General features: G+C 34.3%; 1 protein-coding gene across 1 annotated transcript in view; it reads right to left on the bottom strand.

Moving 5' to 3' along the window:
* LOC145692842 (odorant receptor coreceptor-like) overlaps nucleotides 1-15912 on the bottom strand; it is a 99962-nt gene extending 84050 nt beyond the window's left edge. Inside the window, 1 exon segment of the mRNA XM_081768352.1 lies at nucleotides 15313-15912. Coding sequence (XP_081624478.1) covers nucleotides 15313-15912 — 600 coding nt within the window.
* Nucleotides 15913-17705: the final 1793 nt, after the last annotated feature.

Raw genomic sequence — 17705 nt, 5'->3', positions numbered from 1 at the left:
ACGAATCATAATTAAACAGTAGATGTAACACGGATGATTTCGTGTGACTCTTCACATCCAATAGTTATAATGGTGGTGTTTTCAGGTTAGATGAATGATGTTTGTAATTATATTTTAGGCATCCATCTGACCCACAAGGAGATATTTAGGTAATAACAGAACGAATTTTTGTCAAGGACAAAGTAGACATATGTATACTTGACCCTTTTATTTCACATCATAAATACATGGTGTCAGCGAAATTAGCTGTCAAAAATATTTGTCATAATCTCATATTTCATTTAAAATAAAATTACTGAAAGAAGGTTTATCACCAGCTGTACATATTGTTCTCGTTCTATTATTTTCAGTGTATTACTCATCCAATTTAAACTTTTACACGAATATGAAGGTCAGAGAATTCCAATCAGTTGAAGGACATTACGTAGGAATACCATAGGGCGATAAACAAACAAAAAAATAATCTTTCAGTTTAACGTCCCACGATTATGCTCTTTAGAAAACGAGTAAAGCAAGGAAATGATGATGAAATAACTGGTGGAATGAGAAAGTGGGAGGAAACGGGAGTACCCCGAGGAAACCTAGAAACATGATGTCCATCACAAACTTAATTGACCGAGGATAGAACCGGGGATCCGATGCACCGGAGGTAATCGCTTTACCATTGATTTACTATGCCCTTCATCAAAGGGGCGAGTTTCACGCAATATACGTCATTGAAATTTACAGGGAATTTAGAGAAAATTTGTTGGAACTATTAAGAAATCAAAAAGATTATGTAAAATTTGTTAATCTATATTAGAATAACAGTTTTTCTTATTTAATTCAGAATACAGATTTGGGGACGAAAAACCAGTTGTAAACATCATTGAAGAAAGGATACATGTTATGTCAATTGGATGGTGCTCTATAGATCAAGATGAGAAAAGGCAGTAGTCCGTAAACCATAACGACTTTGTTATTTTCGAGTTAAGTTAAGGAATTCTGACATTTGGTTCATCGAATTACACTTCTGGTCTTTTTCTTCTTAACAAAAAAGCTATTAGTATGAGAACTAATTGGATCTGAACAGTTGTAATGAGCTCGATGTTTCTCTAATGGGAATCGAACCTCGAACCTTATGCATCAGAGTCACACACGCTATCCACTCGATCAGCGAGAAAGAATTGGAAGTTTTGTAGTAATAGAATACAGGGGCGGATCCAGGACGGACTTCTGGGGGGGGCGGTCGGCGGTAATACTGCTACTTTTAAGAGCTCCAAACTTGTTATGGATGGGTTTATTTATATATAAAATAAGAGTTTCCTCTTGTGGGGGGGGGCGATCGCCCCGATCCCCCCTCTGGATCCGCCCCTGGTAGAATATATTGAATTTGATGTTTTTTAAAAGATATTTACCTATTTACATATCCTCTACAGTAAAAACTTTCAACTCTATACTGTGTGCCGTAAAAGCTTTCTTCTCTCGTTCTTACCAAAGAGTCATTTCCCAACTTTATTCTTCATCACATCATAGTTAGATTCTTTGATTCTTAGCAAATAGTAATTTCAGATTTAATAATCTATGATGTCATACTTTATTTCCGTCATTCTCAGAAAATAGTTATTTATGACATAATAGTTGGCACTCTTAGCAAATAGTCAGTTGAAGCTTCATACTCTTTGATGTCATAATTTAGCTCTCTCATTCTCAATAAATATTCATTTATGACTTGATAGTTGGCTTCTCTCATTGCTAGTAATTAGCCATTTTCTACTCTGTTATTTGGGACGTCATAATTGGCTTCTCTCATTCTCAGCGAATACTTATTTCCAACTCTATTCTTTATTACCTCATAGTTGGCTTCTCTCATTCTCAGGGAATAGTTATTTCCAACTCTATTCTTTATTACCTCATAGTTGGCTTCTCTCATTCTCAGCGAATATTTATTTCCAACTCTATTCTTTATTACCTCATAGTTGGCTTCTCTCATTCTCAGTGAATAGTTATTTCCAACTCTATTCTTTATTACCTCATAGTTGGCTTCTCTCATTCTCAGCGAATAGTTATTTCCAACTCTATTCTTTATTACCTCAAAGTTGGCTTCTCTCATTCTCATCGAATAGTTATTTCCAACTCTATTCTTTATTACCTCATAGTTGGCTTCTCTCATTCTCAGCGAATAGTTATTTCCAACTCTATTCTTTATTACCTCATAGTTGGCTTCTCTCATTCTCAACAAACTCAGTAAATAGTAGGGTAAAGTTTGGATAGCAGTAGTGACAAGCAAATAGGAGCACCGATATTTTAGATGTACTCTACTAGTGCACCTCATACACTGCCAACTTTTCTCGTCTAACTCCTTTCCCTTCTTGGCTCTTTGTTCTTCTTTCTGTAATTGTTCACTCTGGCATCGTACATCCTGCAATCGAAACTGACTATCCCATGCATTTTGTTACACTCAGAAAATGGGTAATCTTATAGAATGACACTCTTCCTTCGTCTGTCAGTTGACAAGAATTGTTTCTGGTAAATCAGTAGCGTAAATAAGGACCCCGCAGACCCCGCTATGCGGGGGGGGGGGGTACAAAAGCTATCAGTGGGTCCCCAAGTCGTGAAGTGGGACTTAGAGAATGGGCTCCACTCCACACTGTCTGCGGGGAGGCCCCCAAGCCTTTAGTTACACCCCTGTCTGGTATGGATTCTCCATCTCAAGAATAGGTCTTATATCCACCTTATTCAATCCCCTTAGTTTGGAAGGCTACCTTAAATTCACGTTGTGGAACGGAGCACATTTATCTTAACACAAAAACTAAGAGGGGGAGCACGATGGTTCAATGGAGAGCGCTTCCCTCCGGTGTATAGAATCCTGGTTCGATCCGGTCAAGTAAGTATTTAGTGGGCAATATAGTTACAGTGGATTTTCTGAGGGTACTCCCCTTTCCTCCTAAATTCTCATTCCACCTATTGTTTCATCATCTTTCAATTGCCTAAGTTTTCGTCCCTCTTAGCCTTGAGGGTATAATTGTAGAATGTTACACTGACAGATTTTATTTCATTTTTCATAACACTGTTATACTTTTTCGTGTTATCATCACTTTATTACTCCATAAGTATGTTGACAAGTATGTTTGTCTCTTGTTCGATGCAATTTTACTTTTGAAAAAAGAAGTAGTAATTGCAAATTTCTAAACTCCGCGATTGGCCGAATGCTCTTGAACATTTCAACCATTAGAAAAATGCATGGTTCCTAAACACGAAAGAACATTTCCCCTTCCATTTCCGATTATTTCATAGATATACTATAGGAGATTTTACAAGTATGAAGTAAATTCTTCCTCATCCTATGATGAAGAATATGGGACAGGTATAATTCTCGAAGCTCACAGCGGACAAGAGCTAACTAGCTTTTCTTTACAACGGACAATATTAGGAGCCGGAACAAACGTTTTGTTTAATAAATCTCATATTACGAAGTTACGTATGCTCTGTTCTGTAAAGTTATTATTATTATTATTATTATTATTATTATTATTATTATTATTATTATTATTATTATTATTATTATTATTATTATTATTATTATTATTATTATTATTATATAATTTTCTGTTGGCTGGTTGATTGACTTGAATCTAGCAACCCACTTTCTAAGTGGCAAATATATAAGGAAAAAAATGTATGACATACTGTTTTATACTACCATGTCGCAAACCTACCATGAATTGTTTCCTTTTTTTCTTAGTGGCAAATTATTACAAGACCCTAAAATCTAAATCTAAACCTAAATCCCAAAATAACGAACACTAAGTTTATTGATTGTTTCAAGTTAAGAACGTTACAATTTCACAAAGACAGAAATTTAGGTTCATTTACATCTGTAATATCGTAACACAGACAAACGATGCAATAGATATGCAAGGTATTTTAGTGTTACATAATCATTTCTATAATCATAAATAATATAATCATTAAATGTGTTTCAAATAAACAGGAACAAGGTTACAAGGAATTAAATATTTGACTTCTATTTTATAAAGGCCTCATTTACAAGATTTGTTAATTAATAATTAGACCCACATTCAGACACGAATATTGTTTCCAATAGAGATAAATACAATAAAGTGGTTTACAGCAATTTGATATCTCAGTCCGTTTCGAAAATATGTAAAACATAGCTACAGATTGCTAAACTCCTTTAAAAACCGTATTTGTGGGAAACGTTTGAAATAAATGATTCTTTTCTTTGCTTCTGTAATACTTACAGCAAGAGCTTTAGATAGCTGTAATTACAAGTACTCAAAAATACACAATTGTAGAGAGTGTTACAAATTTTATATAGTTTGTTCCTATTTGCGGAAAAGTCTGAAGTATCAAATTACTTTTAACAGTATTGAGAATTAATCTTTACGAATTCTAAAGAACCATCTGTGTAACGGGTGCGATAACTGAGGAAAGAAGGTATTTAATTCAATGGATTTTGAAAACCGTTAAATTTTCAAAAACTTGTATCTCTGTTCCTCTTTATTCGAAATACGTAGTATTATGGTCATAGTATTCGACCCTAAGGTACTAGAGGTGCGTATTACCTGGTCCATCTCACTTCCGTTACTACGGTTGTATAAGCTTACGAAATTTCGATACTTCTGATACTATGGCGTGTTTAGTTTTTAGTGGTAGAAGCTTTTGTATTTCAAATATGTCATTATCATCATCATTATCATAGGTATTCTGCCAATATTGGTAGGTAACTTGCCGTAACTAAGAAGCTTCCATGCTGCACTGTTTTCCGCTAAATTCTTCGTTTTCACGTACGATTTTTCTATCTTCATATCGTCCATTAATTGTAATCTCCTTCGCCCTCTCCCTCTCTTTCCTATGCTATTGCATATCTATTGTTATGTGTAGTTAGTAATTTTGTGTGAGTGCGTGAATTTTCTGTTAGGACAGTGTACAAACGTGCGTGAATTTAGTACCATTTGTCTAAATCGAAGTATATTAAACAAGAGTAAATATTATAGTTCAGATTAATAAGTGTAAGGGTGTATTTTAGTAGGAAGTACAAAAGAATGTCAGCATCCGTTCAGCGATTATTTTTAGTTGAGAGGGGGAGCTAGGACGACGTTGTTCTGTCCCGCCATTTTAATGTTCCGTTTTCTCAGGAACGGTAAGGGAGCAAACGGAGCTACTGTAGAGCAAATGGGAGCAAACGAATTACAAACGACTGAAATTGTTTTCGAATGATTACGTGATGGTGGGGGGGCAAGACTACCCACGTCACAATTTGAATAATGACAAAGGTCTAAACCAGGTTAATATACGGGTGTTTGAAAAGTCTGGACTGATAGGATATTATGAGTGAAGATATGGAAAGAAATTGAAAGAGAGAAAGGGTGTTGGAAGTAGGTTGGTTTTAATATAAAATGCTCGATTTGTCAAAATCGCTAGCAGTTGTTTGGTCTTCACACTTCTAATTTGGTCTACGTTAAATGAAAATAGTAGGGGAATGCATAAGTGGAAAGTTGCAACCCGCAGGCTTTCCTTTGCTACAAGTGGCAATCATTGTTTTTATGATTCTTAAAAGTGGTTTTAACAGAAAATCGCGTTTGCCTCCCGTCAATTCCTTGGATTCACCAGAAATCAAAGATGGCGGACAAGATGGTCGCCCGAAAGGGAAGTAAGTTTACATTCAGTAGACTTTTCTTTGCTCAAGTGGCAATCATTGTTTTTATGATTCTTGAAACTGGTTTTAATAGAAAATTGTATATTCCTCTCATCAATACCTTGGAGTCACCAGAAATCAAAGAAGGCAGACAAGATGGCCGTCCAGGAGAGAAGTAAGTTCATATTGGCATATGACATCAAACGTGGTGTCGATATTTATGCTTTTGTGGCTATTAAATTAAAAAATGTGTTGAAGATGTTTATGGTTGACAAGGGCATTAAGGAAATTAACATATATATAAGCGAAAAATATGATCACATTTCAGTAAAGTGATCTATTTAAAAACATCAAATCTCAGCAATAGCAAGTATTCCAAATACAGAATAACACATTTTCTTTAATACAAGAAATATTGTAGTTATGTTGTTTTATCTTAACTATGTTTTAAGTTTTAAATTCCCAATATATATATATATATATATATATATATATATATATATATATATATATATTGCATACGAATTATGAATAAGCGTTCTGGTATATTTTGAGTTGTTGGGTTCATACTTCAAATGCAGTTATGTGCCGTGTTGTTACTAAAGAGCATCCGACTTGTGAATATCAATAGTATGAATAGTTTCGCAAATAAGCAAATCATTAACTCTAAGGTCCACCACATTAAACACAAGAATACGTATCCATAACAATGTTTATTGAATACGATACTTCAATTTTCCTATAGGCTATAATTAGACCACCAAGTGCTAGTATTCCTGAATCATAACGAACTGAATAATATAACATCACTTATTTAAATGAAACGAAAGGTTTACTTTACTTCTGTTATTTTTTACAATAATTGTATTCAAATCATCTGAATACCAATGTTAATGAATATACCTTTAAAACGGTATAATTCTTCAATTTCACAATGAATTCAAAGAACACCAAAACTTTTCAATACTGCATATGATTAAGAAATAATTTATCTTAAAAATCACTGTACCTCCATATTAAAAACTCATCATAAGTAGAACTACAATGTAACCAATATTTGAATCAAGAACTAAATATTTAAAAACCTCCGGTTAAATCCATTCTGCCCATGGTGGACATTCATTCAAAAACACAAGCAATTTTACATACAGACTTGAATATAAATAAAATATAGTATTAACACAATCAAGTATAATGAAAGGCTTATATCGGAAGTAATTTTGAAAGACGACTTCATCACTTGTTTTGTTATTGTACTTCATAAATGGATTCAAGCACTTTCTATCAAAATGTGAGCATCCTGGAATACAAGTCATTCCAGCATTCTTGCAGGAACATGAAGTATTACAGAACTACTTAAGGCATTTGTATATTGACATATACAGGTGCCTTTAGGGAAAGGATCTTTGATGAAAAATTTGTTTGAGACTACCAACTTTTAACTCCCAACTACAGTCAGTAGGACAGCTGGTAAACAAGGATTCTGCTCTGTGCAGTTTTAGCCCACACTAATGCTTGATGAAGCACGTAATCTCCCTCTTTCATTGTATGTTAGGTCCTACCTCGGTCGAGCACTCTCTCGTATACTTATATTGATAAGTCCTCTACATATTTTACAAATTTTGTTCACATGTTCCATTGCTTGGTCTGACGGTATTCTGACAAATGGTTTGTCTGTACTTCGCAAAGTTTCCTCTCAGAAACTGTTCATGAACACCAGGAAGTTCTTGCTTCAAATTCTCCACATCTATTAGATAACCAGATTCCCACGCATGTAATTAGTGGTCATGAATTGCCAATAGCTTTAAAATTTCCTTGAAATATGTAATATGTTCCGCCCATCGTTCTTCTCGTGATGCTCTGATGAAGTTTGATAGGACACCAATGAGATCTATGTAAAGAATCCAATACTTGAAAGTATAATTTGAAGAGTTTTCCTCAATGAATTCAAGAAGCAAGTGCTTAATATCTTGTAGAAAGGAAGGGAATCCCTCAACATCGATTCGTGTTTGCATAAAATCTCTGCTCTCAGTCTTTATAGATACGTTTTACATTGTCATCAATTATATGCTGCTCATCTTCGTGATTCTTAAACGAAAGCCAATTTTTGAATGATGTCATTAGAGCTCTCCATACAGCTTCAAAAGTTATTTTATGCAGTCGCAAACAACAATTGTAGTGCTTTCAATTCAACACAGAAACAGCTGTTGTTTCTGACTATACCACCCTCTATCCAGCAGTCTTCAAAGAAGGTGCTTGCATAGTGCTCCCCAAGGGCGGTCAAATAAACCAGTGAATCGAATGAAAGCTACCTAGTGAAGGAATAATATTCTTTGTTTCATCTAGTCGGAGCTTCATCTATATTTTTACTTTTGAGTAGAGAGCTCCATCAAAAATTATCACAATATAATTTTGGTTTAGTTTTCAGAGATTATCTTGCATCTGGTAGTGACAGTCTATAATGTGTCATATTTGTGACCTGGATTAGGTAATTTTAAGCAGTACCATATACTAGTTAAGGGCTGTTCATCTTCTGCAATATACTGGTTAAATGTTGTTTATGATGGCACTACATTCTTCACATCATTTTTTGTACATGATCGACTAAATAGCCAAGCCAAGTCCTAATTTGGTGGAAACACTGATATAGAGTATGTAATAGAAAAGTTAATGTGTTAATATCTTTGGAACTGTGTACTTCTTCTATTTTGAAAATGTTGATCGTTTGATTTTTTTTAAAGTTTCCAGGCACACTTTTCAAAGTGCTATTTTTCCCCAGTGGCAAAGACGAAGAGACAACATTAATTGGACCTTCTTGATATGCAACAGTTTATGTTGCATGAAATGTTTCTCTTCCATCTAATGTGTCCTCTAAAATGTCAATATTATCTGCTGCATAATGGATAAACCGGTTTGGTACAAGATTTTCAGGAATCATTACATTATTTTTTTTAAAAAAAAACATTTAACAGTTTTTTGTGCAATGATAATGTCAATGTGTCGGATTACATCATAAGATGCACAACTTCCAGCAGCATGTAGTGTGTTAACTAGCTGCTTTGGTCTGCTTGCTTGAAGTACAAGTACACCGGGGTTAATATGTTTCTGAGTTGTTTTTTTTCCTTTCGAAGCTACGTAAAGAATATCTTAACATAATAAAGCAATTTGTCTGTCATTTTTGGTTGTGGATATTCACGTTCAAAAACTTTATCTTCATCAGATAGAACAATGCGGAGAAACGTATACAGACTTTCATGTAAACATTGGCGTTCAGCATTTAAAGTTAATTGATTGCAATCCTCAATTTCAGGAACACGTTGAAGGTTTGATCGGATTTTCTTGGCATCATTGAATATGTTTTTTAGTATCAGAAATAATTTCTTGGACATTCATCTTGAGCCATCTTACACTATGACTACTTCTACAGCTTCGATTATACTTGATTTTCTTCGGAAGACAAGCTGAGGGAGGTTTCTGCATATCCGTTGTTGAAATTGTATGTTTCCATAATATTCGGATAACATTTTCTTCATATATTTGTTTCTAACTGCCACAGAAAGCCAGTTTTTTTCTTTCGTCAGTTGGCTATACCTGTATACTATTTCTTTTATTATGGGAATGTTTCCAACATGAAATCCTCGCTCAAGCTACCTCAGAGAATATAGGGTTTGCATGAATACAGTGAGTACCATCTGCGAAGTACCAGTGGCTTCCACAATATTTGTCAATTTACTTGTCCTCTTTTCATTGTTTCGATAGTTTGGATGATAGTGTGTCTACTGCAATCAGGTCTTCTGTATCTATTCGACATCGAAGTGGTTCATTGGAGTCCGCAAGTCTGCGAATAGTAGAAGCACATTCAAATGTTAAGACTTGAGATAGTCTTTTGATATTTTCTCTTTTCTGACAGAAAATACAAAGCTGCCAATTAACTTTAGGGACCAATGGTGACATAGAAGCTTTCGTAGGCTGAAAAATCTCTTCACCTGTAGTTGGAAGCTTATCATCTTGATTCACTATTCCGCCTTTCCTCTGTTCATCTTTTCTTGTTTCTTCATCAACCAATCAATATGGCCTTGGTGTGTGAACTGATTGTAGCACTTTTTATGCCAAGATATGTTCTCATTTGAAGACAATCTACAAATGATTCTTTCTTGATGTACAATATACTCTTTAAATACAGTGGCAATAGATGATAATGCTTTTCTTTTCTCAAAACATTTCTTCACTTTATTTACAACAGATAATGTTACTTTCATTAACTCATTTTTCTTGCCACCACTGACACATATGAGACACAACACAGGAATATCTTCTTCAAAACGAGGCATCTTGGTAGGATGAGAACTTTTGGTCACAGACTTCATTATATAGGTTTCATAATAGTTCCAATCTATACACCATCATAAGAAAAAGCAGAACTTGAAATTTAAAAAGAGAGAATAAGAAATAGTTAACTAGTTTAAATTATGGGAAGAGATTCTTTTTAAGAGAAATCTTTAGGAAAATGTAAACTTTTCCACAAAGAAAACTTTACTCATCTTAAATTTCAATATAGCATATATTTTACCTGAATGTTTGTTAAGTTTACATTAACTTTATTGTTTCCCACATTTCTCTATGTCTTTCTGTGAACAACTGTTAACTGTGAAAACAGTTATTAATTCTATGACCATGAAAACATAGAAATCGATACAAAACTTGAAACCACATGACAGCTAAATTTGTTTATGTTTTCGGACCGCCACATTGTCATCCATCTTGAATTTTTGTTTACTCCATAAAATTCACGATTGCAAATATGATTTTTTCCTATCATATGATATGAGAAATAGAAAACCAATATTATTGCCGCTTGTAGCAAAGAATTGTTTTTTGAAGACTTGTTTGTGAAAAATTTTACTCTACTAAAAAGCAATGTTTCCAGTTAAGCAGGCTGTTCGCCTGGGCTCTTATCATACCAATAATACAGTATTATTGAGTAAGAAATTTGAGGTATTTTAGGTTTTCCTCATGTAACAATGCACTTCTCCATGATAATTGGCTTACCCTTATGTTTGGTTCGAACTAGGGATGGTCAAAATTTTACGGAATTGGAAATTTCACTTTCGGATTTCGGAATAATTTCGGATTTTGGAAAAATCTTTAATTTGGATAAAATCATGAATTTAGAAAAATAATCAATTCAGAAAAGAATTATGAATTTTTCCGAATTCAAGATTTTTTCCCAAATCCGATTCTTTTCCAAATTCCGGAAATTTTCCGAAATCCGGATATTTCTTCGAATTGCGGAATTTTTCCGAAATCAGATTTAATCCGATTTTGCTTTTCGATTTCAGAAACTAAAAATTCCAGAATTAGTAATCATTAGTTCTAACAACCTGCTGAAATACAAAGATTGCCTTCTCATTTATCATGAATCAGCTTACCAATGTAAAGCTCAAGCGGCTGGCGTAAAGTGGAAAAAAATGAGCATTTTAGATCGGAAACCAGCTATTCCCGACAACTTCCATTTCTTTCTAGTTTTTCGTATCTTCATTCATAACGGAGTTGGCCTATGCTTTGGACTTTTCATACACCCGGTATAATCCATTTGCTTCAGTGCACTGCAACTATGTTTTTTTTTTCATAACATGAATGGATGTTCCTTAAACGTTCTAGGTAATAGTATTGCACCATTTTTTCAGACTTAATGTTTCCATCCATTGACTTACTATTTTGTTCTCAGGATCGAAATTAAACACTAACAAGGTTTCATAGCATATGGATAACTTTATGAAAGCATTCTGGAACACTCCCAGAGAAAGGCAGCAGATCATCACTCACGTTCTTCCTGATTTGCATCATTTCCCCTCTTAAGATCCGAGAATTACAGTAAGTAAAAGGTTCTTCTTTTCGAAATTGTATTACCCTTATTGCAGATTCTTGTTTCCATACCCATGTGTGGTATGAATTCTGCTGATGGTGTATCTGTGTTTCTGTATGACATTCTGAATTACAGTTGTTGATGCGGCTTCATTGGTTCTGACGGTTGATGGTCTATCGTGGCTGGTACTGGATGATGCAATCACCATTTAAAAACAGCCATCAACACACATTACCTCACTACCTAACTAACTCTATGGCCGACGAAACCCGGAGGTTCAATGCCGCGTTCACAAAAGCTTTCCACTGACTTCTATCCTTAGCCCATTGGATCTAGTTTCTACTTTGTATTCACATTTATGTGAGATCCATCTAAATATTGTCCTCCCATCTGCCCTTAGGTCTTCCTAATGGTCGTTTTCCGGTTGGACTTCCAGTTAAAACTTTGAAAGCGTTCCTACTTTCGTCCATTCTTGCTACATGACTTTCACACCTAAGCCTCCTAGACTTGACGATCCTAATGAATTTTAGGAAAAGAGTATAAATTATGCGCTTGCCTGTTATGAAATTTCCTCCATTCCTCATTCCCTTTCCTCTTGGCTCCGAATATCTGTCTCAGGTTCTTATTCTGAAATCGACGCTCATTACCTCGATTTATTGTGTTGTTCTCAAAGAATGGCAACAGCTTACTGTGAATCTATGTTGGGGAGAGGAATTTCATCGTTTCACGCTTCTGTAGTAGGTTGTCACGTAGAGAGTAGACGGCAGCTTTCCCAGGACATAAAAATTAGGTATAGGTTAGAGGATAAAGGACCAATGATTCTACTAACAAAAATTCATTTCCGTAGTGCTTACATTACTAAGATACAGCTGAATGTGCTTTAAGTTTTGATTGACCTTTGTATGCTAAAGCCTAAATGAAACTCACGAAATAATTACAAATACGAGAACAAGTAAAGTATTGTAAAGGCAGTATAGAGGATCACGCGGAATATTACCATGTATGAGATATAGATAGTTATTATTATTCACCGTTACCCGTTACGATGTTAAGGGATTGGCTACGTTAACGAGTTCGGAAATGATCGTTGCTCTATTGTAAAACATCAGCATTTAAAAATTCACTTACGTGCATGAGATATGGGTAATATGGCCACCGTTAAAAGTCTCCGTTACCTGTTAATATGCTTAACGGATATATGACACTAAGAAACTCGACCGAGCCAATCGCTCTATTGCAAAAAGACACAGCTCAAAATTCTATTACATATATATGATATAGGTTACAAATTGCAATCATTGAAGACTGCGTTATCCGTTAATTCTTTAACGGTTGATTCTGTTAACGAACTCGGTCAAATGAATTGCTCTAGCTATCTTCAGAAAATTAAGTTTGCATATAGAAATAACTTTATTCCTATGTGTTTTGATTGAGTTTATAAGAACTACAAATATTACATATTCCATACAAAGAAGTGAATTCTGACAAAATACATTCGTGAAATATCAAATCGGAATTCGTGTAAAATTGACTCAAATATAAAGTATTCTGCGGCCCATACCTGTAATTTCCATATTTATGAGCCTTCACATATCCGAAATTAAATTATAAACTACTATAACGCTTGGAGATAAAATTACTTTTAGTTTCTTTGGATGTGCGATGGGGTGCTGATAAAAATTGAACCTTACTAGGGGGAAGTCTAGTAAGCTGAAATTAGCAGGGTATACAGGGTAGGATCTGTATAGACTATGTTGATGATCCATGAAATGAAACACACTTTGGGGGAGCGTGGGCCATCAAATCAACTTTTAAACTCTGGGTGGCAAACTTCAGAACTGGCCATTTTGATGTTGAAAGTGCGAAACCCAGTGGCAGGCTTGTTTCTGTGTCTGTTCCCGAAAATGTGCAAGCCATCAAGGACATGATAATGGAATATCGTTGAATATCGACCAAAAGGTTTGCTACATGTGTGGGCATACTACATTAAAAAATTGGTACAATTATTCATAATGATCTGGATATGAGGAAGGTTGCAGCAAAGCGAATCCCCAACCTTCTGACAAAGAAAAAAAAGCGGGAAAGAGTGAGAACTTCGCGGAGAGTTCGGAACATTTTCCAAGTAGTGAGATTGGAGAAACTCGTAACTTCTGATGAGACCTGGATCTATTGTTATGATCCCTAGACTAAGGTTCAGTCTAAGGAATGAAGACACAGTTCTTCTCACCGGCCAAAGAAGTGCCATGTGCTGAGTTCTGCACAGAAACAAATAGCAACAATCTTTTGGGATAAGGATGGATTTCTGCTGGTGGACTATCTTCCATTGGGTGCAATCATTAATGCTACATGTAACTGTGCTATTTGAGAAAGTTGCGCGAAAATATCAAGGATAAACGTCATGGTAAGATTTCCAAAGGTGTTCTGCTTTTGCAGGACAATGGCTTCTCAAACACGGCATCTAAAACACAAAAATAAATTGCCAAAATAGACTTTCAAGTGTTGCCTCATCCCCCTTATTCGCATGACCTAGCTCCTTCTTATTACCATATGTTCCTGAATCTCAAAAAACATATCAAAGGTCACACTTTTCAGAGTGTTTAAGTAGCAACTGATAATATAGATGAGTAGTTACAGCAGCAGACAAAAGACTTGTATTTACAAGGACTTTAAAAGTTGCAGGATAGATGTAGCAAATGCATTTACCTACTAGAGGAATATGTGGAATAGAGTAGGAGTCTCAGTATCCTAGCTCACTTTGTTTCTTGTTAATGTTCATTCTTTATTAGCTCCCCATCGTTACTGGATATGAATGTGGGTACGAAATAAATTTGATAAAGTACTGCTTCCCTTACACATGTTACACACCTCAGCCGCCATCTTGGATACGCCATATGGGACTCACCTGTCGGTTTTTGAAATGGAAATAGATGCAAGTGATACACCAAATTCACGACCAATTTTCTCGGAAACTCACTTGCACCATTTGCAAGGTAATACATGTTAAATGTCAAGCAATTCACACAAATATTGAACCAATTAGAAAGTAGGACAATGCCCCGTGTGTATATATAAAACATTTTACGTGATTTATCTGTGACGAAATATTCTCTAGACGTACCGACAAAACAGACGTCAATACGGAAACGGTAGGTCTTCACCCAAACTTGATCGTTTCTGGAATGACGTTATATAGTAAAAGATAAGAAATACATATCTGAAAGTCTAGATTTTGAAATGGTGCCTTGCTTTTCCTTTTGAAGTTAAATTTTGATACATAACATTATCTGTTCTTATTTAAGAAGAAATATTCATGGAAAATATGCAATAATGAGGAATGCTGCGCAACCTTGCCTAAATAAGATTGTAAAAAGTATATTTTCGCTATAAGCTAAGAAAAGCAATTATACCTAATGTACTAAGTCTTGCAGACAACGTTTGGAATATATTTAAGTTTTCTTCCCTTCCATACAGCGACAAAAAATTTTCCTTTAACTAATGAGACTTGGCTTAAGGGAAGCCACTGCCACCTCCAATACTAGCAGATGGTCTCCTTTACTTGTATTTGGTAGAATAGTGTGATAATTTATAGTTATTAAGTCCATACAGGGAAACAATATGTATTCAGTAATGAAATACTTGTGTTATATTATACTGAATAATTTTAACATTTGAAATTAATGCATTATGCGTATTAAAATGACTACTTAATCTCTAATGATTCTTTTGTGTTACGATGAGGAGAAAAGCAAAATGTTCGTATTAAACACAGAGGAATGAATCCATTATGTATTAACTTAAACCTTACCTGATATATATAAACGAAGATAAAGTTTTCCTTTTTGTACACATCTATAGGATACCAAGCCTCACAAATCAATTTTGGTTTGTAGAATATTTGAGTTGAGTTTCCATCTTCAATGACAAACATCTTTTTAACAATAAACGGCTTTATGGCCCAGAAGAATCCTGCCAGTTGTGTACCTACGAGGACGAGAATAAGGGTTCTCCTTATTCGTCTTACAGCCAACGCCTGGTACTTCTCATCCGATTTAATAAACAAAGGATGCGCGTTTTTCTGGTCCCACATACCAAGAGTTTTGTAAAATTTCTCTCTTCGCATGAGGAAATAGTATAGTTTGGTTACAGCGTGGACGCTGAAACATGTGGAGATAGCATTACCAACTAGCTCGTCCAAATCAGAGATTTTCCGTACAAGGTCAATAACAGAAAATATAAAGTGACCAGTGACCAGTCCAATATGCATTAAAGAATACATTGCACGTAATACCTGCTTACATTGACTCTTATCATCTCGGAATTCCAACATGAAATGTCCAACATACTGCATTGCACGGACGTTGGGCCAAAGGCATTCCATCAAATTTGTGAATCTTCTTTTTCCCATTATAATAATGGAGACAATTATAAATCACAAATTTTAACGGTTTCAGTTACAAGCTACAAACATATTTGAAACTGCTGTTGAATTAATTAATCCAATTTCAAACTACAGTGTTCAATACACCTGATAAGTATTCGAAATCCTAATACAGTTCAAAATTCTAATAAACCTATGTCATATATTACCATTTCACGAGTATTCAGAACAAATTAATCGCGAGATTTTTAAGTGCAAAATGAAACTTAAGATATGGGAAATCGCCAATTTAAATTGCAAATTGCTGTGCAGTATTAAGTACGCATGCTCAATTGTATCATTTCGACGAAGATTCATTAATCGTTTACCTAATAACTTTCTATCATTCTTTTAATTGTACTTTAGTGCGCTAAGCTTTATTCGCATATTGCTTGATAGTGACCATTATCTCCCAGAGAAATAAACGATATCTATTCTCGTTTCTGTCACATACGTAAACAACAAATGCTATATTTGTGATTCTCTTTGTTGACTGTTTATGATGCCATTTTTTTCTTGTGTGTGTGTTTGCAAAATGAGTTATTCTTTCATGCCGATTTCATGGTACAGATAGTCCGTTAGGAACTGAAAGCAGGTAGCTAAAAAATTTATAAATCATAAAGAAACAAAAATTATAAAGAAAGTACTTTCAGGCGAATAAATGTTATTATTACTCCAAAACAGAAAGAGAAATTAAAATCAACAACTATATTGATACTTTCTATTTTTTTTTTAAAGAGAGAATCCTTTCACATCGTTCATTCTAATTTAATTACTTCCGTAAAACTCTCTTCATGACATTAGATTTATTGATTGCTTAGGTGTCAATTTCTAAACATAAAATTGCGTGTTTATTTTATGTATTTAACACTATATATAGAGAGATCAGATTGACATGCAATCTTTTGAAATTTGTATTTTTTGCGTGATAATTAACTACTCTAGTAATCCTCCTCTTGTCACTGTTAGATTAATTAAAGAAGTTTAACCGTGCCAACAAGAAAGGAACACTAGAATTCAGAATGTCTATAAAACGTGTTGGTGAAGTGAAACAGTGATTCTATAAAGAAGTTCAGAAACTTAGTATATATATTGTCTTAATATAGTTTTTCCTCCTTCGTACTTTTCCAAATAACACTTAGAACAAATATAAAGTTTAACGAAACGTTTATTGTGGTTTAAGACAAATTTAATCTGTGATTGTACGTTTTTATAATTTCCCATCTCAGCTAGAACAAATATAAAGATTAACGGAACGTTTATCTTGGTTTAAGACAAATTTAATCGGTGATTGTACGTTTGTATAATTTCCCATCTCAGCTTCTGTCTTCCATGTTATCACAGCTTTATCAATTCTCAATTATAATATCCTTTTATAAAAGTAGATGATACTGATAAATCACACAAAATTATAACAATTCTTTTGTTATTAATTGTCGATCATTTTCGTTTATCTTTCGATGTTAAGAATAATGGTTTTTCTTTGATGATTGTTACTTCTTCTTTATTTTCACTCAAAACATATTTAGCAATGAGTTTTGTTAGATAATTTAGCTTGCACTAGATATTATCTTACTGTGTTCTTCAAGTTATAAACCATCTATATCCGTCCATTGTTTTGTTGAATTTTCCAATACAAGTTCTTATTGTGATAATTACACAAAACTAGTCCAAAATAATTGCTTTAGAATTCTTGCAAGATTATAATAATTAATTATATTATGATAATAAGATTATAATATCAAAAGTTGGGAAAGTCCTTAGTTCTACATATTCAAAAT

Source organism: Thermobia domestica, chromosome 8, assembly GCF_964235325.1.
Source record: "Thermobia domestica chromosome 8, izTheDome1.hap1.1, whole genome shotgun sequence".
NCBI classification, from domain to species: Eukaryota; Metazoa; Arthropoda; class Insecta; order Zygentoma; family Lepismatidae; genus Thermobia; species Thermobia domestica.
Note: the sequence above shows the minus strand (reverse complement) of the source record. Positions and strands in the feature narration are given on the sequence as shown.